The 23,266-nt window shown below is 48.3% G+C and overlaps 1 protein-coding gene across 1 annotated transcript in view; it reads right to left on the reverse strand.

Annotated features, from left to right (window-relative positions):
* smc2 (structural maintenance of chromosomes 2) overlaps window positions 1–23,266 on the reverse strand; it is a 98,411-nt gene that overhangs the window by 21,103 nt on the left and 54,042 nt on the right. Inside the window, exons 16-18 of the mRNA XM_082978655.1 lie at window positions 4,555–4,690; window positions 1,674–1,798; window positions 63–127 (exon numbers count right to left, since the gene is read on the reverse strand). Coding sequence (XP_082834781.1) covers window positions 63–127; window positions 1,674–1,798; window positions 4,555–4,690 — 326 coding nt within the window. The remainder of the gene's footprint in view (window positions 1–62; window positions 128–1,673; window positions 1,799–4,554; window positions 4,691–23,266) is intronic.

Here is a 23,266-nt window from a genome sequence, read left to right on the forward strand (position 1 = left end):
GCATGTGATCCTGGACGGAGACAGCTGATAGGTCCAGATATGACCCATGGGGATAATCTGACCTTGTACTTCTCCTCTGCCTTCTTCTGGACCTCGTTACTGCTCTGCAGGGTCTCCTCACACTCCTCTGAGAGAAAAACACACACACACTTTATGTGAGTAAAGTCATACTGTATTAAAAAAATTAGAATAATCACGACAGCTGTGATGGAAACAGGAAGTTCAGTACAATTTTATAAAATGCCGACGGATAAATGTGTTTGTTCGACATGGTGGGATCTTTTCTGTGTTGGTTTTCCCAGATACCAGGAAGTCTTAACCCCCGACCCCTGGCCTAATTTCCCAGATACCAGGAAGTCTTAACCCCCGACCCCTGGCCTAATTTCCCAGATACCAGGAAGTCTTAACCCCCGACCCCTGGCCTAATTTCCCAGATACCAGGAAGTCTTAACCCCCGACCCCTGGCCTAATTTCCCAGATACCAGGAAGTCTTAACCCCCGACCCCTGGCCTAATTTCCCAGATACCAGGAAGTCTTAACCCCCGACCCCTGGCCTAATTTCCCAGATACCAGGAAGTCTTAACCCCCGACCCCTGGCCTAATTTCCCAGATACCAGGAAGTCTTAACCCCCGACCCCTGGCCTAATTTCCCAGATACCAGGAAGTCTTAACCCCTGACCCCTGGCCTAATTTCCCAGATACCAGGAAGTCTTAACCCCTGACCCCTGGCCTAATTTCCCAGATACCAGGAAGTCTTAACCCCTGACCCCTGGCCTAATTTCCCAGATACCAGGAAGTCTTAACCCCCGACCCCTGGCCTAATTTCCCAGATACCAGGAAGTCTTAACCCCCGACCCCTGGCCTAATTTCCCAGATACCAGGAAGTCTTAACCCCCGACCCCTGGCCTAATTTCCCAGATACCAGGAAGTCTTAACCCCCGACCCCTGGCCTAATTTCCCAGATACCAGGAAGTCTTAACCCCCGACCCCTGACCTAATTTCCCAGATACCAGGAAGTCTTAACCCCCGACCCCTGGCCTAATTTCCCAGATACCAGGAAGTCTTAACCCCCGACCCCTGGCCTAATTTCCCAGATACCAGGAAGTCTTAACCCCCGACCCCTGGCCTAATTTCCCAGATACCAGGAAGTCTTAACCCCTGACCTAATTTCCCAGATACCAGGAAGTCTTAACCCCTGACCTCTGGCCTAATTTCCCAGATACCAGGAAGTCTTAACCCCCGACCCCTGGCCTAATTTCCCAGATACCAGGAAGTCTTAACCCCTGACCCCTGGCCTAATTTCCCAGATACCAGGAAGTCTAAGAACCATTGAGGCCTTTGTTGTACTCCTCTCTATCCCAGTTACAACCACCCCACATCCTGTCACTGGAATACCAGCTGTAGGTTTTATCACCAAGTCCATCAATCGTCAGCTTCAAGCTCTTTCTAGTAAAACCCATGTCCTCAACACCCAGACCAGCTGCAGGAAGCTAGAGTGGACACCATCAAACTCAGCATTAACAAGACAGAAATATCTTACTGTTTGTTAAGTACATCATTGTTACTTACATACATAATCCCCCCCCCCCCCCCTCACAGTTCCCAACTCTTTTAGATCAAGTGATGTCCCACCTTAAAAAAAATATGTTGAAAAACATTGTCTGTGTACTCACCGATGGTCTTCTGTAACATCTTCAGTTCTTCCTGTTGTTTATGGAAGGAACTCTGGTGGAGTTTAACCTGGAGAATGTCTAACTCTTCTGTCTTCATGTCTAACTGCTGCTTTAACAAACGATACCTAGAGAGAGAGGAGAGGGTAGAGTTTAACCTGGAGAATGTCTAACTGCTGCTTTAACAAACGATACCTAGAGAGAGAGAGGAGAGGAGAGTTTAACCTGGAGAATGTCTAACTGCTGCTTTAACAAACGATACCTAGAGAGAGAGAGGAGAGGGTAGAGTTTAACCTGGAGAATGTCTAACTGCTGCTTTAACAAACGATACCTAGAGAGAGAGAGGAGAGGAGAGTTTAACCTGGAGAATGTCTAACTGCTGCTTTAACAAACGATACCTAGAGAGAGAGAGGAGAGGGTAGAGTTTAACCTGGAGAATGTCTAACTGCTGCTTTAACAAACGATACCTAGAGAGAGAGAGGAGAGGGTAGAGTTTAACCTGGAGAATGTCTAACTGCTGCTTTAACAAACGATACCTAGAGAGAGAGAGGAGAGGAGAGTTTAACCTGGAGAATGTCTAACTGCTGCTTTAACAAACGATACCTAGAGAGAGAGAGGAGAGGAGAGTTTAACCTGGAGAATGTCTAACTGCTGCTTTAACAAACGATACCTAGAGAGAGAGAGGAGAGGGGAGAGTTTAACCTGGAGAATGTCTAACTGCTGCTTTAACAAACGATACCTAGAGAGAGAGAGGAGAGGAGAGTTTAACCTGGAGAATGTCTAACTGCTGCTTTAACAAACGATACCTAGAGAGAGAGAGGAGAGGGTAGAGTTTAACCTGGAGAATGTCTAACTGCTGCTTTAACAAACGATACCTAGAGAGAGAGAGGAGAGGAGAGTTTAACCTGGAGAATGTCTAACTGCTGCTTTAACAAACGATACCTAGAGAGAGAGAGGAGAGGAGAGTTTAACCTGGAGAATGTCTAACTGCTGCTTTAACAAACGATACCTAGAGAGAGAGAGGAGAGGGTAGAGTTTAACCTGGAGAATGTCTAACTGCTGCTTTAACAAACGATACCTAGAGAGAGAGAGGAGAGGAGAGTTTAACCTGGAGAATGTCTAACTGCTGCTTTAACAAACGATACCTAGAGAGAGAGAGGAGAGGGTAGAGTTTAACCTGGAGAATGTCTAACTGCTGCTTTAACAAACGATACCTAGAGAGAGAGAGGAGAGGAGAGTTTAACCTGGAGAATGTCTAACTGCTGCTTTAACAAACGATACCTAGAGAGAGAGAGGAGAGGGTAGAGTTTAACCTGGAGAATGTCTAACTGCTGCTTTAACAAACGATACCTAGAGAGAGAGAGGAGAGGGTAGAGTTTAACCTGGAGAATGTCTAACTGCTGCTTTAACAAACGATACCTAGAGAGAGAGAGGAGAGGGTAGAGTTTAACCTGGAGAATGTCTAACTGCTGCTTTAACAAACGATACCTAGAGAGAGAGAGGAGAGGGTAGAGTTTAACCTGGAGAATGTCTAACTGCTGCTTTAACAAACGATACCTAGAGAGAGAGAGGAGAGGGTAGAGTTTAACCTGGAGAATGTCTAACTGCTGCTTTAACAAACGCCGGGGGGGGGGGAGAGTTTAACCTGGAGAATGTCTAACTGCTGCTTTAACAAACGATACCTAGAGAGAGAGAGGAGAGGGTAGAGTTTAACCTGGAGAATGTCTAACTGCTGCTTTAACAAACGATACCTAGAGAGAGAGAGGAGAGGGTAGAGTTTAACCTGGAGAATGTCTAACTGCTGCTTTAACAAACGATACCTAGAGAGAGAGAGGAGAGGAGAGTTTAACCTGGAGAATGTCTAACTGCTGCTTTAACAAACGAGAGTTTAACCTGGAGAATGTCTAACTGCTGCTTTAACAAACGATACCTGAGAGAGAGAGGAGGAGAGTTTAACCTGGAGAATGTCTAACTGCTGCTTTAACAAACGGAGAGTTTAACCTGGAGAATGTCTAACTGCTGCTTTAACAAACGATACCTAGAGAGAGAGAGGAGAGGGAGAGTTTAACCTGGAGAATGTCTAACTGCTGCTTTAACAAACGATACCTAGAGAGAGAGAGGAGAGGGTAGAGTTTAACCTGGAGAATGTCTAACTGCTGCTTTAACAAACGATACCTAGAGAGAGAGAGGAGAGGGTAGAGTTTAACCTGGAGAATGTCTAACTGCTGCTTTAACAAACGATACCTAGAGAGAGAGAGGAGAGGGTAGAGTTTAACCTGGAGAATGTCTAACTGCTGCTTTAACAAACGATACCTAGAGAGAGAGAGGAGAGGAGAGTTTAACCTGGAGAATGTCTAACTGCTGCTTTAACAAACGATACCTAGAGAGAGAGAGGAGAGGAGAGTTTAACCTGGAGAATGTCTAACTGCTGCTTTAACAAACGATACCTAGAGAGAGAGAGGAGAGGAGAGTTTAACCTGGAGAATGTCTAACTGCTGCTTTAACAAACGATACCTAGAGAGAGAGGAGAGGAGAGTTTAACCTGGAGAATGTCTAACTGCTGCTTTAACAAACGATACCTAGAGAGAGAGAGGAGAGGAGAGGAGGGAGAGAGAGGAGGTAGAGGGTAGAGAGCGGAGAGACGGGGGAGAGCGGAGGGACGGGGGAGAGAGGGAATATATGCAGAAATGTTTCAGAGATATTGAATTAGCTGAACTCTTAAAGCTACATAGTAAATGTTTCAGGCCCACACACACACACACACACACACACACACACACACACACACACACACACACACACACACACACACACACACACACACACACACACACACACACACACACACACACACACACACACACACACACACACACACACACACCTCTCAGCAGTCCCCTTGAGACCAGCCAGTTCTTTGTCCAGGGTCTGTAGCGCCGTCTCTGTGGCTGACAGACTGTCCTGAACCTCTCTCAGCTCCTGGAGACTGGACAACACTGAGGCTGACTGGGAACGGGCTCCTACAGGGAGACGGAAAATAAACACCAAATTAGAGAGGAGGGAAGGAGGGATACACACACAACCCTTAGACAGGACAACACAGACTGACTGACTCCTAGAGGGATACACATAACCCTTAGACAGGACAACACAGACTGACTGACTCCTAGAGGGATACACATAACCCTTAGACAGGACAACACAGACTGACTGGCTCCTAGAGGGATATACACATAACCCTTAGACAGGACAACACAGACTGACTGGCTCCTAGAGGGATACACACATAACCCTTAGACAGGACAACACAGACTGACTGGCTCCTAGAGGGATACACACATAACCCTTAGACAGGACAACACAGACTGACTGGCTCCTAGAGGGATACACATAACCCTTAGACAGGACAACACAGACTGACTGGCTCCTAGAGGGATACACACACAACCCTTAGACAGGACAACACAGACTGACTGGCTCCTAGAGGGATACACATAACCCTTAGACAGGACAACACAGACTGACTGGCTCCTAGAGGGATACACACAACCCTTAGACAGGACAACACAGACTGACTGGCTCCTAGAGGGATACACACAACCCTTAGACAGGACAACACAGACTGACTGGCTCCTAGAGGGATACACACAACCCTTAGACAGGACAACACAGACTGACTGGCTCCTAGAGGGATACACACATAACCCTTAGACAGGACAACACAGACTGACTGACTCCTAGAGGGATACACACAACCCTTAGACAGGACAACACAGACTGACTGGCTCCTAGAGGGATACACACATAACCCTTAGACAGGACAACACAGACTGACTGACTCCTAGAGGGATACACATAACCCTTAGACAGGACAACACAGACTGACTGGCTCCTAGAGGGATACACATAACCCTTAGACAGGACAACACAGACTGACTGGCTCCTAGAGGGATACACACAACCCTTAGACAGGACAACACAGACTGACTGGCTCCTAGAGGGATACACACACAACCCTTAGACAGGACAACACAGACTGACTGGCTCCTAGAGGGATACACATAACCCTTAGACAGGACAACACAGACTGACTGGCTCCTAGAGGGATACACATAACCCTTAGACAGGACAACACAGACTGACTGGCTCCTAGAGGGATACACATAACCCTTAGACAGGACAACACAGACTGACTGACTCCTAGAGGGATACACACACAACCCTTAGACAGGACAACACAGACTGACTGGCTCCTAGAGGGATACACATAACCCTTAGACAGGACAACACAGACTGACTGGCTCCTAGAGGGAGACACACAACCCTTAGACAGGACAACACAGACACATAACCCTTAGACAGGACAACACAGACACATAACCCTTAGACAGGACAACACAGACACATAACCCTTAGACAGGACAACACAGACACATAACCCTTAGACAGGACAACACAGACACATAACCCTTAGACAGGACAACACAGACACATAACCCTTAGACAGGACAACACAGACACACAACCCTTAGACAGGACAACACAGACTGACTGACTCCTAGAGGGATACACACATAACCCTTAGACAGGACAACACAGACTGACTGGCTCCTAGAGGGATACACACATAACCCTTAGACAGGACAACACAGACTGACTGGGTCCTAGAGGGATACACATAACCCTTAGACAGGACAACACAGACTGACTGGGTCCTAGAGGGATACACACACAACCCTTAGACAGGACAACACAGACTGACTGGCTCCTAGAGGGATACACATAACCCTTAGACAGGACAACACAGACTGACTGGCTCCTAGAGGGAGACACACAACCCTTAGACAGGACAACACAGACTGACTGACTCCTAGAGGGATACACATAACCCTTAGACAGGACAACACAGACTGACTGGCTCCTAGAGGGATACACATAACCCTTAGACAGGACAACACAGACTGACTGGCTCCTAGAGGGATACACATAACCCTTAGACAGGACAACACAGACACATAACCCTTAGACAGGACAACACAGACACATAACCCTTAGACAGGACAACACAGACACACAACCCTTAGACAGGACAACACAGACTGACTGACTCCTAGAGGGATACACACATAACCCTTAGACAGGACAACACAGACTGACTGGCTCCTAGAGGGATACACACAACCCTTAGACAGGACAACACAGACTGACTGACTCCTAGAGGGATACACACACAACCCTTAGACAGGACAACACAGACTGACTGACTCCTAGAGGGATACACACAACCCTTAGACAGGACAACACAGACTGACTGGCTCCTAGAGGGATACACACATAACCCTTAGACAGGACAACACAGACTGACTGGCTCCTAGAGGGATACACACATAACCCTTAGACAGGACAACACAGACTGACTGACTCCTAGAGGGATACACACATAACCCTTAGACAGGACAACACAGACTGACTGGCTCCTAGAGGGATACACATAACCCTTAGACAGGACAACACAGACTGACTGGCTCCTAGAGGGATACACATAACCCTTAGACAGGACAACACAGACTGACTGGCCCCTAGAGGGATACACACATAACCCTTAGACAGGACAACACAGACTGACTGGCTCCTAGAGGGATAGACATAACCCTTAGACAGTACAACACAGACTGACTGACTCCTAGAGGGATACACATAACCCTTAGACAGGACAACACAGACTGACTGGCTCCTAGAGGGATACACATAACCCTTAGACAGGACAACACAGACTGACTGGCTCCTAGAGGGATACACATAACCCTTAGACAGGACAACACAGACTGACTGGCTCCTAGAGGGATACACATAACCCTTAGACAGGACAACACAGACTGACTGGCTCCTAGAGGGATACACATAACCCTTAGACAGGACAACACAGACTGACTGGCTCCTAGAGGGATACACATAACCCTTAGACAGGACAACACAGACTGACTGGCCCCTAGAGGGATACACACATAACCCTTAGACAGGACAACACAGACTGACTGGCTCCTAGAGGGATACACATAACCCTTAGACAGGACAACACAGACTGACTGGCCCCTAGAGGGATACACATAACCCTTAGACAGGACAACACAGACTGACTGGCCCCTAGAGGGATACACACATAACCCTTAGACAGGACAACACAGACTGACTGGCTCCTAGAGGGATACACACATAACCCTTAGACAGGACAACACAGACTGACTGGCTCCTAGAGGGATACACACACAACCCTTAGACAGGACAACACAGACTGACTGGCTCCTAGAGGGATACACATAACCCTTAGACAGGACAACACAGACACATAACCCTTAGACAGGACAACACAGACACATAACCCTTAGACAGGACAACACAGACACATAACCCTTAGACAGGACAACACAGACACATAACCCTTAGACAGGACAACACAGACACACAACCCTTAGACAGGACAACACAGACTGACTGGCTCCTAGAGGGATACACATAACCCTTAGACAGGACAACACAGACTGACTGACTCCTAGAGGGATACACACAACCCTTAGACAGGACAACACAGACTGACTGGCTCCTAGAGGGATACACATAACCCTTAGACAGGACAACACAGACTGACTGGCTCCTAGAGGGATACACATAACCCTTAGACAGGACAACACAGACTGACTGGCTCCTAGAGGGATACACATAACCCTTAGACAGGACAACACAGACTGACTGGCTCCTAGAGGGATACACATAACCCTTAGACAGGACAACACAGACTGACTGGCTCCTAGAGGGATACACATAACCCTTAGACAGGACAACACAGACTGACTGGCTCCTAGAGGGATACACATAACCCTTAGACAGGACAACACAGACACATAACCCTTAGACAGGACAACACAGACACATAACCCTTAGACAGGACAACACAGACACACAACCCTTAGACAGGACAACACAGACTGACTGACTCCTAGAGGGATACACACATAACCCTTAGACAGGACAACACAGACTGACTGGCTCCTAGAGGGATACACACAACCCTTAGACAGGACAACACAGACTGACTGACTCCTAGAGGGATACACACACAACCCTTAGACAGGACAACACAGACTGACTGACTCCTAGAGGGATACACACACAACCCTTAGACAGGACAACACAGACTGACTGACTCCTAGAGGGATACACACATAACCCTTAGACAGGACAACACAGACTGACTGGCTCCTAGAGGGATACACACATAACCCTTAGACAGGACAACACAGACTGACTGGCTCCTAGAGGGATACACACATAACCCTTAGACAGGACAACACAGACTGACTGACTCCTAGAGGGATACACACAACCCTTAGACAGGACAACACAGACTGACTGGCTCCTAGAGGGATACACACATAACCCTTAGACAGGACAACACAGACTGACTGGCTCCTAGAGGGATACACACATAACCCTTAGACAGGACAACACAGACTGACTGGCTCCTAGAGGGATACACACATAACCCTTAGACAGGACAACACAGACACATAACCCTTAGACAGGACAACACAGACTGACTGACTCCTAGAGGGATACACACAACCCTTAGACAGGACAACACAGACTGACTGGCTCCTAGAGGGATACACATAACCCTTAGACAGGACAACACAGACTGACTGGCTCCTAGAGGGATACACATAACCCTTAGACAGGACAACACAGACTGACTGGCTCCTAGAGGGATACACATAACCCTTAGACAGGACAACACAGACTGACTGGCTCCTAGAGGGATACACACAACCCTTAGACAGGACAACACAGACTGACTGACTCCTAGAGGGATACACATAACCCTTAGACAGGACAACACAGACTGACTGACTCCTAGAGGGATACACATAACCCTTAGACAGGACAACACAGACTGACTGACTCCTAGAGGGATACACATAACCCTTAGACAGGACAACACAGACTGACTGGCTCCTAGAGGGATACACACACAACCCTTAGACAGGACAACACAGACTGACTGGCTCCTAGAGGGATACACATAACCCTTAGACAGGACAACACAGACTGACTGGCTCCTAGAGGGATACACACACAACCCTTAGACAGGACAACACAGACTGACTGGCTCCTAGAGGGATACACATAACCCTTAGACAGGACAACACAGACTGACTGGGTCCTAGAGGGATACACATAACCCTTAGACAGGACAACACAGACTGACTGGCTCCTAGAGGGATACACATAACCCTTAGACAGGACAACACAGACTGACTGGCACCTAGAGGGATACACATAACCCTTAGACAGGACAACACAGACTGACTGACTCCTAGAGGGATACACACACAACCCTTAGACAGGACAACACAGACTGACTGGCTCCTAGAGGGATACACACAACCCTTAGACAGGACAACACAGACTGACTGGCTCCTAGAGGCATACACATAACCCTTAGACAGGACAACACAGACTGACTGGCTCCTAGAGGGATACACACATAACCCTTAGACAGGACAACACAGACTGACTGGCTCCTAGAGGGATACACACATAACCCTTAGACAGGACAACACAGACACATAACCCTTAGACAGGACAACACAGACACATAACCCTTAGACAGGACAACACAGACACACAACCCTTAGACAGGACAACACAGACTGACTGGCTCCTAGAGGGATACACATAACCCTTAGACAGGACAACACAGACTGACTGACTCCTAGAGGGATACACACAACCCTTAGACAGGACAACACAGACTGACTGGCTCCTAGAGGGATACACATAACCCTTAGACAGGACAACACAGACTGACTGGCTCCTAGAGGGAGACACACAACCCTTAGACAGGACAACACAGACTGACTGACTCCTAGAGGGATACACATAACCCTTAGACAGGACAACACAGACTGACTGGCTCCTAGAGGGATACACATAACCCTTAGACAGGACAACACAGACTGACTGGCTCCTAGAGGGATACACATAACCCTTAGACAGGACAACACAGACTGACTGGCTCCTAGAGGGATACACATAACCCTTAGACAGGACAACACAGACTGACTGGCTCCTAGAGGGATACACATAACCCTTAGACAGGACAACACAGACTGACTGGCTCCTAGAGGGATACACATAACCCTTAGACAGGACAACACAGACTGACTGGCTCCTAGAGGGATACACATAACCCTTAGACAGGACAACACAGACACATAACCCTTAGACAGGACAACACAGACACATAACCCTTAGACAGGACAACACAGACACACAACCCTTAGACAGGACAACACAGACTGACTGACTCCTAGAGGGATACACACATAACCCTTAGACAGGACAACACAGACTGACTGGCTCCTAGAGGGATACACACAACCCTTAGACAGGACAACACAGACTGACTGACTCCTAGAGGGATACACACACAACCCTTAGACAGGACAACACAGACTGACTGACTCCTAGAGGGATACACACAACCCTTAGACAGGACAACACAGACTGACTGGCTCCTAGAGGGATACACACATAACCCTTAGACAGGACAACACAGACTGACTGGCTCCTAGAGGGATACACACATAACCCTTAGACAGGACAACACAGACTGACTGACTCCTAGAGGGATACACACATAACCCTTAGACAGGACAACACAGACTGACTGGCTCCTAGAGGGATACACACAACCCTTAGACAGGACAACACAGACTGACTGACTCCTAGAGGGATACACATAACCCTTAGACAGGACAACACAGACTGACTGACTCCTAGAGGGATACACATAACCCTTAGACAGGGACAACACAGACTGACTGACTCCTAGAGGGATACACATAACCCTTAGACAGGACAACACAGACTGACTGGCTCCTAGAGGGATACACACACAACCCTTAGACAGGACAACACAGACTGACTGGCTCCTAGAGGGATACACATAACCCTTAGACAGGACAACACAGACTGACTGGCTCCTAGAGGGATACACACACAACCCTTAGACAGGACAACACAGACTGACTGGCTCCTAGAGGGATACACATAACCCTTAGACAGGACAACACAGACTGACTGGGTCCTAGAGGGATACACATAACCCTTAGACAGGACAACACAGACTGACTGGCTCCTAGAGGGATACACATAACCCTTAGACAGGACAACACAGACTGACTGGCACCTAGAGGGATACACATAACCCTTAGACAGGACAACACAGACTGACTGACTCCTAGAGGGATACACACACAACCCTTAGACAGGACAACACAGACTGACTGGCTCCTAGAGGGATACACACAACCCTTAGACAGGACAACACAGACTGACTGGCTCCTAGAGGGAGACACACAACCCTTAGACAGGACAACACAGACACATAACCCTTAGACAGGACAACACAGACACATAACCCTTAGACAGGACAACACAGACACATAACCCTTAGACAGGACAACACAGACACATAACCCTTAGACAGGACAACACAGACACATAACCCTTAGACAGGACAACACAGACACATAACCCTTAGACAGGACAACACAGACACACAACCCTTAGACAGGACAACACAGACACACAACCCTTAGACAGGACAACACAGACTGACTGACTCCTAGAGGGATACACACATAACCCTTAGACAGGACAACACAGACTGACTGGCTCCTAGAGGGATACACACATAACCCTTAGACAGGACAACACAGACTGACTGGCTCCTAGAGGGATACACATAACCCTTAGACAGGACAACACAGACTGACTGGGTCCTAGAGGGATACACACACAACCCTTAGACAGGACAACACAGACTGACTGGCTCCTAGAGGGATACACATAACCCTTAGACAGGACAACACAGACTGACTGGCTCCTAGAGGGAGACACACAACCCTTAGACAGGACAACACAGACTGACTGACTCCTAGAGGGATACACATAACCCTTAGACAGGACAACACAGACTGACTGGCTCCTAGAGGGATACACATAACCCTTAGACAGGACAACACAGACTGACTGGCTCCTAGAGGGATACACATAACCCTTAGACAGGACAACACAGACTGACTGGCTCCTAGAGGGATACACATAACCCTTAGACAGGACAACACAGACTGACTGGCTCCTAGAGGGATACACATAACCCTTAGACAGGACAACACAGACTGACTGGCTCCTAGAGGGATACACATAACCCTTAGACAGGACAACACAGACTGACTGGCTCCTAGAGGGATACACATAACCCTGAGACAGGACAACACAGACACATAACCCTTAGACAGGACAACACAGACACATAACCCTTAGACAGGACAACACAGACACACAACCCTTAGACAGGACAACACAGACTGACTGACTCCTAGAGGGATACACACATAACCCTTAGACAGGACAACACAGACTGACTGGCTCCTAGAGGGATACACACAACCCTTAGACAGGACAACACAGACTGACTGACTCCTAGAGGGATACACACACAACACTTAGACAGGACAACACAGACTGACTGACTCCTAGAGGGATACACACAACCCTTAGACAGGACAACACAGACTGACTGGCTCCTAGAGGGATACACACATAACCCTTAGACAGGACAACACAGACTGACTGGCTCCTAGAGGGATACACACATAACCCTTAGACAGGACAACACAGACTGACTGACTCCTAGAGGGATACACACATAACCCTTAGACAGGACAACACAGACTGACTGGCTCCTAGAGGGATACACACAACCCTTAGACAGTACAACACAGACTGACTGGCTCCTAGAGGGATACACATAACCCTTAGACAGGACAACACAGACTGACTGGCTCCTAGAGGGATACACATAACCCTTAGACAGGACAACACAGACTGACTGGCCCCTAGAGGGATACACACATAACCCTTAGACAGGACAACACAGACTGACTGGCTCCTAGAGGGATAGACATAACCCTTAGACAGTACAACACAGACTGACTGACTCCTAGAGGGATACACATAACCCTTAGACAGGACAACACAGACTGACTGGCTCCTAGAGGGATACACATAACCCTTAGACAGGACAACACAGACTGACTGGCTCCTAGAGGGATACACATAACCCTTAGACAGGACAACACAGACTGACTGGCTCCTAGAGGGATACACATAACCCTTAGACAGGACAACACAGACTGACTGGCTCCTAGAGGGATACACATAACCCTTAGACAGGACAACACAGACTGACTGGCTCCTAGAGGGATACACATAACCCTTAGACAGGACAACACAGACTGACTGGCCCCTAGAGGGATACACACATAACCCTTAGACAGGACAACACAGACTGACTGGCTCCTAGAGGGATACACACACAACCCTTAGACAGGACAACACAGACTGACTGGCTCCTAGAGGGATACACACAACCCTTAGACAGGACAACACAGACTGACTGGCTCCTAGAGGGATACACACATAACCCTTAGACAGGACAACACAGACTGACTGGCTCCTAGAGGGATACACATAACCCTTAGACAGGACAACACAGACTGACTGGCTCCTAGAGGGATACACATAACCCTTAGACAGGACAACACAGACACATAACCCTTAGACAGGACAACACAGACACATAACCCTTAGACAGGACAACACAGACACATAACCCTTAGACAGGACAACACAGACACACAACCCTTAGACAGGACAACACAGACTGACTGGCTCCTAGAGGGATACACATAACCCTTAGACAGGACAACACAGACTGACTGACTCCTAGAGGGATACACACAACCCTTAGACAGGACAACACAGACTGACTGGCTCCTAGAGGGATACACATAACCCTTAGACAGGACAACACAGACTGACTGGCTCCTAGAGGGAGACACACAACCCTTAGACAGGACAACACAGACTGACTGACTCCTAGAGGGATACACATAACCCTTAGACAGGACAACACAGACTGACTGGCTCCTAGAGGGATACACATAACCCTTAGACAGGACAACACAGACTGACTGGCTCCTAGAGGGATACACATAACCCTTAGACAGGACAACACAGACTGACTGGCTCCTAGAGGGATACACATAACCCTTAGACAGGACAACACAGACTGACTGGCTCCTAGAGGGATACACACAACCCTTAGACAGGACAACACAGACTGACTGGCTCCTAGAGGGATACACATAACCCTTAGACAGGACAACACAGACTGACTGGCTCCTAGAGGGATACACATAACCCTTAGACAGGACAACACAGACTGACTGGCTCCTAGAGGGATACACATAACCCTTAGACAGGACAACACAGACACATAACCCTTAGACAGGACAACACAGACACATAACCCTTAGACAGGACAACACAGACACACAACCCTTAGACAGGACAACACAGACTGACTGACTCCTAGAGGGATACACACATAACCCTTAGACAGGACAACACAGACTGACTGGCTCCTAGAGGGATACACACAACCCTTAGACAGGACAACACAGACTGACTGACTCCTAGAGGGATACACACACAACCCTTAGACAGGACAACACAGACTGACTGACTCCTAGAGGGATACACACAACCCTTAGACAGGACAACACAGACTGACTGGCTCCTAGAGGGATACACACATAACCCTTAGACAGGACAACACAGACTGACTGGCTCCTAGAGGGATACACACATAACCCTTAGACAGGACAACACAGACTGACTGACTCCTAGAGGGATACACACATAACCCTTAGACAGGACAACACAGACTGACTGGCTCCTAGAGGGATACACACAACCCTTAGACAGGACAACACAGACTGACTGGCTCCTAGAGGGATACACACAACCCTTAGACAGGACAACACAGACTGACTGGCTCCTAGAGGGATACACACACAACCCTTAGACAGGACAACACAGACTGACTGGCTCCTAGAGGGATACACACATAACCCTTAGACAGGACAACACAGACTGACTGACTCCTAGAGGGATACACACATAACCCTTAGACAGGACAACACAGACTGACTGGCTCCTAGAGGGATACACATAACCCTTAGACAGGACAACACAGACTGACTGACTCCTAGAGGGATACACACAACCCTTAGACAGGACAACACAGACTGACTGGCTCCTAGAGGGATACACATAACCCTTAGACAGGACAACACAGACTGACTGGCTCCTAGAGGGATACACATAACCCTTAGACAGGACAACACAGACTGACTGGCTCCTAGAGGGATAGACATAACCCTTAGACAGTACAACACAGACTGACTGACTCCTAGAGGGATACACATAACCCTTAGACAGGACAACACAGACTGACTGGCTCCTAGAGGGATACACATAACCCTTAGACAGGACAACACAGACTGACTGGCTCCTAGAGGGATACACATAACCCTTAGACAGGACAACACAGACTGACTGGCTCCTAGAGGGATACACATAACCCTTAGACAGGACAACACAGACTGACTGGCTCCTAGAGGGATACACATAACCCTTAGACAGGACAACACAGACTGACTGGCTCCTAGAGGGATACACATAACCCTTAGACAGGACAACACAGACTGACTGGCTCCTAGAGGGATACACATAACCCTTAGACAGGACAACACAGACTGACTGGCTCCTAGAGGGATACACATAACCCTTAGACAGGACAACACAGACTGACTGGCCCCTAGAGGGATACACACATAACCCTTAGACAGGACAACACAGACTGACTGGCTCCTAGAGGGATACACACACAACCCTTAGACAGGACAACACAGACTGACTGGCTCCTAGAGGGATACACACAACCCTTAGACAGGACAACACAGACTGACTGGCTCCTAGAGGGATACACATAACCCTTAGACAGGACAACACAGACTGACTGGCTCCTAGAGGGATACACATAACCCTTAGACAGGACAACACAGACTGACTGGCTCCTAGAGGGATACACATAACCCTTAGACAGGACAACACAGACACATAACCCTTAGACAGGACAACACAGACACATAACCCTTAGACAGGACAACACAGACACATAACCCTTAGACAGGACAACACAGACACATAACCCTTAGACAGGACAACACAGACACACAACCCTTAGACAGGACAACACAGACTGACTGGCTCCTAGAGGGATACACATAACCCTTAGACAGGACAACACAGACTGACTGGCTCCTAGAGGGATACACATAACCCTTAGACAGGACAACACAGACTGACTGGCTCCTAGAGGGATACACACAACCCTTAGACAGGACAACACAGACTGACTGACTCCTAGAGGGATACACACAACCCTTAGACAGTACAACACAGACTGACTGGCTCCTAGAGGGATACACATAACCCTTAGACAGGACAACACAGACTGACTGGCTCCTAGAGGGAGACACACAACCCTTAGACAGGACAACACAGACTGACTGACTCCTAGAGGGATACACATAACCCTTAGACAGGACAACACAGACTGACTGGCTCCTAGAGGGATACACATAACCCTTAGACAGGACAACACAGACTGACTGGCTCCTAGAGGGATACACATAACCCTTAGACAGGACAACACAGACTGACTGGCTCCTAGAGGGATACACACAACCCTTAGACAGGACAACACAGACTGACTGGCTCCTAGAGGGATACACATAACCCTTAGACAGGACAACACAGACTGACTGGCTCCTAGAGGGATACACATAACCCTTAGACAGGACAACACAGACTGACTGGCTCCTAGAGGGATACACATAACCCTTAGACAGGACAACACAGACACATAACCCTTAGACAGGACAACACAGACACATAACCCTTAGACAGGACAACACAGACACACAACCCTTAGACAGGACAACACAGACTGACTGACTCCTAGAGGGATACACACATAACCCTTAGACAGGACAACACAGACTGACTGGCTCCTAGAGGGATACACACAACCCTTAGACAGGACAACACAGACTGACTGACTCCTAGAGGGATACACACACAACCCTTAGACAGGACAACACAGACTGACTGACTCCTAGAGGGATACACACAACCCTTAGACAGGACAACACAGACTGACTGGCTCCTAGAGGGATACACACATAACCCTTAGACAGGACAACACAGACTGACTGGCTCCTAGAGGGATACACACATAACCCTTAGACAGGACAACACAGACTGACTGACTCCTAGAGGGATACACACATAACCCTTAGACAGGACAACACAGACTGACTGGCTCCTAGAGGGATACACACAACCCTTAGACAGGACAACACAGACTGACTGGCTCCTAGAGGGATACACACAACCCTTAGACAGGACAACACAGACTGACTGGCTCCTAGAGGGATACACACACAACCCTTAGACAGGACAACACAGACTGACTGGCTCCTAGAGGGATACACACATAACCCTTAGACAGGACAACACAGACTGACTGACTCCTAGAGGGATACACACATAACCCTTAGACAGGACAACACAGACTGACTGGCTCCTAGAGGGATACACATAACCCTTAGACAGGACAACACAGACTGACTGACTCCTAGAGGGATACACACAACCCTTAGACAGGACAACACAGACTGACTGGCTCCTAGAGGGATACACATAACCCTTAGACAGGACAACACAGACTGACTGGCTCCTAGAGGGATACACATAACCCTTAGACAGGACAACACAGACTGACTGGCTCCTAGAGGGATAGACATAACCCTTAGACAGTACAACACAGACTGACTGACTCCTAGAGGGATACACATAACCCTTAGACAGGACAACACAGACTGACTGGCTCCTAGAGGGATACACATAACCCTTAGACAGGACAACACAGACTGACTGGCTCCTAGAGGGATACACATAACCCTTAGACAGGACAACACAGACTGACTGGCTCCTAGAGGGATACACATAACCCTTAGACAGGACAACACAGACTGACTGGCTCCTAGAGGGATACACATAACCCTTAGACAGGACAACACAGACTGACTGGCTCCTAGAGGGATACACATAACCCTTAGACAGGACAACACAGACTGACTGGCTCCTAGAGGGATACACATAACCCTTAGACAGGACAACACAGACTGACTGGCTCCTAGAGGGATACACATAACCCTTAGACAGGACAACACAGACTGACTGGCCCCTAGAGGGATACACACATAACCCTTAGACAGGACAACACAGACTGACTGGCTCCTAGAGGGATACACACACAACCCTTAGACAGGACAACACAGACTGACTGGCTCCTAGAGGGATACACACAACCCTTAGACAGGACAACACAGACTGACTGGCTCCTAGAGGGATACACATAACCCTTAGACAGGACAACACAGACTGACTGGCTCCTAGAGGGATACACATAACCCTTAGACAGGACAACACAGACACATAACCCTTAGACAGGACAACACAGACACATAACCCTTAGACAGGACAACACAGACACATAACCCTTAGACAGGACAACACAGACACATAACCCTTAGACAGGACAACACAGACACACAACCCTTAGACAGGACAACACAGACTGACTGGCTCCTAGAGGGATACACATAACCCTTAGACAGGACAACACAGACTGACTGGCTCCTAGAGGGATACACATAACCCTTAGACAGGACAACACAGACTGACTGGCTCCTAGAGGGATACACACAACCCTTAGACAGGACAACACAGACTGACTGACTCCTAGAGGGATACACACAACCCTTAGACAGTACAACACAGACTGACTGGCTCCTAGAGGGATACACATAACCCTTAGACAGGACAACACAGACTGACTGGCTCCTAGAGGGATACACATAACCCTTAGACAGGACAACACAGACTGACTGGCTCCTAGAGGGATACACATAACCCTTAGACAGGACAACACAGACTGACTGGCTCCTAGAGGGATACACATAACCCTTAGACAGGACAACACAGACTGACTGGCTCCTAGAGGGATACACACATAACCCTTAGACAGGACAACACAGACTGACTGGCTCCTAGAGGGATACACACATAACCCTTAGACAGGACAACACAGACTGACTGGCTCCTAGAGGGATACACACATAACCCTTAGACAGGACAACACAGACTGACTGGCTCCTAGAGGGATACACATAACCCTTAGACAGGACAACACAGACTGACTGGCTCCTAGAGGGATACACATAACCCTTAGACAGGACAACACAGACTGACTGGCTCCTAGAGGGATAGACATAACCCTTAGACAGTACAACACAGACTGACTGACTCCTAGAGGGATACACATAACCCTTAGACAGGACAACACAGACTGACTGGCTCCTAGAGGGATACACATAACCCTTAGACAGGACAACACAGACTGACTGGCTCCTAGAGGGATACACATAACCCTTAGACAGGACAACACAGACTGACTGGCTCCTAGAGGGATACACATAACCCTTAGACAGGACAACACAGACTGACTGGCTCCTAGAGGGATACACATAACCCTTAGACAGGACAACACAGACTGACTGGCTCCTAGAGGGATACACATAACCCTTAGACAGGACAACACAGACTGACTGGCTCCTAGAGGGATACACATAACCCTTAGACAGGACAACACAGACTGACTGGCTCCTAGAGGGATACACATAACCCTTAGACAGGACAACACAGACTGACTGGCCCCTAGAGGGATACACACATAACCCTTAGACAGGACAACACAGACTGACTGGCTCCTAGAGGGATACACACACAACCCTTAGACAGGACAACACAGACTGACTGGCTCCTAGAGGGATACACACAACCCTTAGACAGGACAACACAGACTGACTGGCTCCTAGAGGGATACACATAACCCTTAGACAGGACAACACAGACTGACTGGCTCCTAGAGGGATACACATAACCCTTAGACAGGACAACACAGACACATAACCCTTAGACAGGACAACACAGACACATAACCCTTAGACAGGACAACACAGACACATAACCCTTAGACAGGACAACACAGACACATAACCCTTAGACAGGACAACACAGACACACAACCCTTAGACAGGACAACACAGACTGACTGGCTCCTAGAGGGATACACATAACCCTTAGACAGGACAACACAGACTGACTGGCTCCTAGAGGGATACACATAACCCTTAGACAGGACAACACAGACTGACTGGCTCCTAGAGGGATACACACAACCCTTAGACAGGACAACACAGACTGACTGACTCCTAGAGGGATACACACAACCCTTAGACAGTACAACACAGACTGACTGGCTCCTAGAGGGATACACATAACCCTTAGACAGGACAACACAGACTGACTGGCTCCTAGAGGGATACACATAACCCTTAGACAGGACAACACAGACTGACTGGCTCCTAGAGGGATACACATAACCCTTAGACAGGACAACACAGACTGACTGGCTCCTAGAGGGATACACATAACCCTTAGACAGGACAACACAGACTGACTGGCTCCTAGAGGGATACACACATAACCCTTAGACAGGACAACACAGACTGACTGGCTCCTAGAGGGATACACACATAACCCTTAGACAGGACAACACAGACTGACTGGCTCCTAGAGGGATACACACATAACCCTTAGACAGGACAACACAGACTGACTGGCTCCTAGAGGGATACACATAACCCTTAGACAGGACAACACAGACTGACTGGCTCCTAGAGGGATACACATAACCCTTAGACAGGACAACACAGACTGACTGGCTCCTAGAGGGATACACATAACCCTTAGACAGGACAACACAGACTGACTGGCTCCTAGAGGGATACACATAACCCTTAGACAGGACAACACAGACTGACTGGCTCCTAGAGGGATACACACACAACCCTTAGACAGGACAACACAGACTGACTGGCTCCTAGAGGGATACACACATAACCCTTAGACAGTTCAACACAGACACATAACCCTTAGACAGGACAACACAGACACATAACCCTTAGACAGGACAACACAGACTGACTGACTCCTAGAGGGATACACACAACCCTTAGACAGGACAACACAGACTGACTGGCTCCTAGAGGGATACACATAACCCTTAGACAGGACAACACAGACTGACTGGCTCCTAGAGGGATACACATAACCCTTAGACAGGACAACACAGACTGACTGGCTCCTAGAGGGATACACATAACCCTTAGACAGGACAACACAGACTGACTGGCTCCTAGAGGGATACACACAACCCTTAGACAGGACAACACAGACTGACTGACTCCTAGAGGGATACACATAACCCTTAGACAGGACAACACAGACTGACTGACTCCTAGAGGGATACACATAACCCTTAGACAGGACAACACAGACTGACTGGCTCCTAGAGGGATACACATAACCCTTAGACAGGACAACACAGACTGACTGGCTCCTAGAGGGATACACACACAACCCTTAGACAGGACAACACAGACTGACTGGCTCCTAGAGGGATACACATAACCCTTAGACAGGACAACACAGACTGACTGGGTCCTAGAGGGATACACATAACCCTTAGACAGGACAACACAGACTGACTGGCTCCTAGAGGGATACACATAACCCTTAGACAGGACAACACAGACTGACTGGCACCTAGAGGGATACACATAACCCTTAGACAGGACAACACAGACTGACTGACTCCTAGAGGGATACACACACAACCCTTAGACAGGACAACACAGACTGACTGGCTCCTAGAGGGATACACACAACCCTTAGACAGGACAACACAGACTGACTGGCTCCTAGAGGGATACACATAACCCTTAGACAGGACAACACAGACTGACTGGCTCCTAGAGGGAGACACACAACCCTTAGACAGGACAACACAGACACATAACCCTTAGACAGGACAACACAGACACATAACCCTTAGACAGGACAACACAGACACATAACCCTTAGACAGGACAACACAGACACATAACCCTTAGACAGGACAACACAGACACACAACCCTTAGACAGGACAACACAGACTGACTGACTCCTAGAGGGATACACACATAACCCTTAGACAGGACAACACAGACTGACTGGCTCCTAGAGGGATACACACATAACCCTTAGACAGGACAACACAGACTGACTGGCTCCTAGAGGGATACACATAACCCTTAGACAGGACAACACAGACTGACTGGCTCCTAGAGGGATACACATAACCCTTAGACAGGACAACACAGACTGACTGGCTCCTAGAGGGATACACATAACCCTTAGACAGGACAACACAGACTGACTGGCTCCTAGAGGGATACACATAACCCTTAGACAGGACAACACAGACTGACTGGCTCCTAGAGGGATACACATAACCCTTAGACAGGACAACACAGACTGACTGGCTCCTAGAGGGATACACATAACCCTTAGACAGGACAACACAGACTGACTGGCTCCTAGAGGGAT

This window comes from Salmo salar, chromosome 08 (assembly GCF_965601325.2).
Source record: "Salmo salar chromosome 08, fSalSal1, whole genome shotgun sequence".
Taxonomy (NCBI): domain Eukaryota; kingdom Metazoa; phylum Chordata; class Actinopteri; order Salmoniformes; family Salmonidae; genus Salmo; species Salmo salar.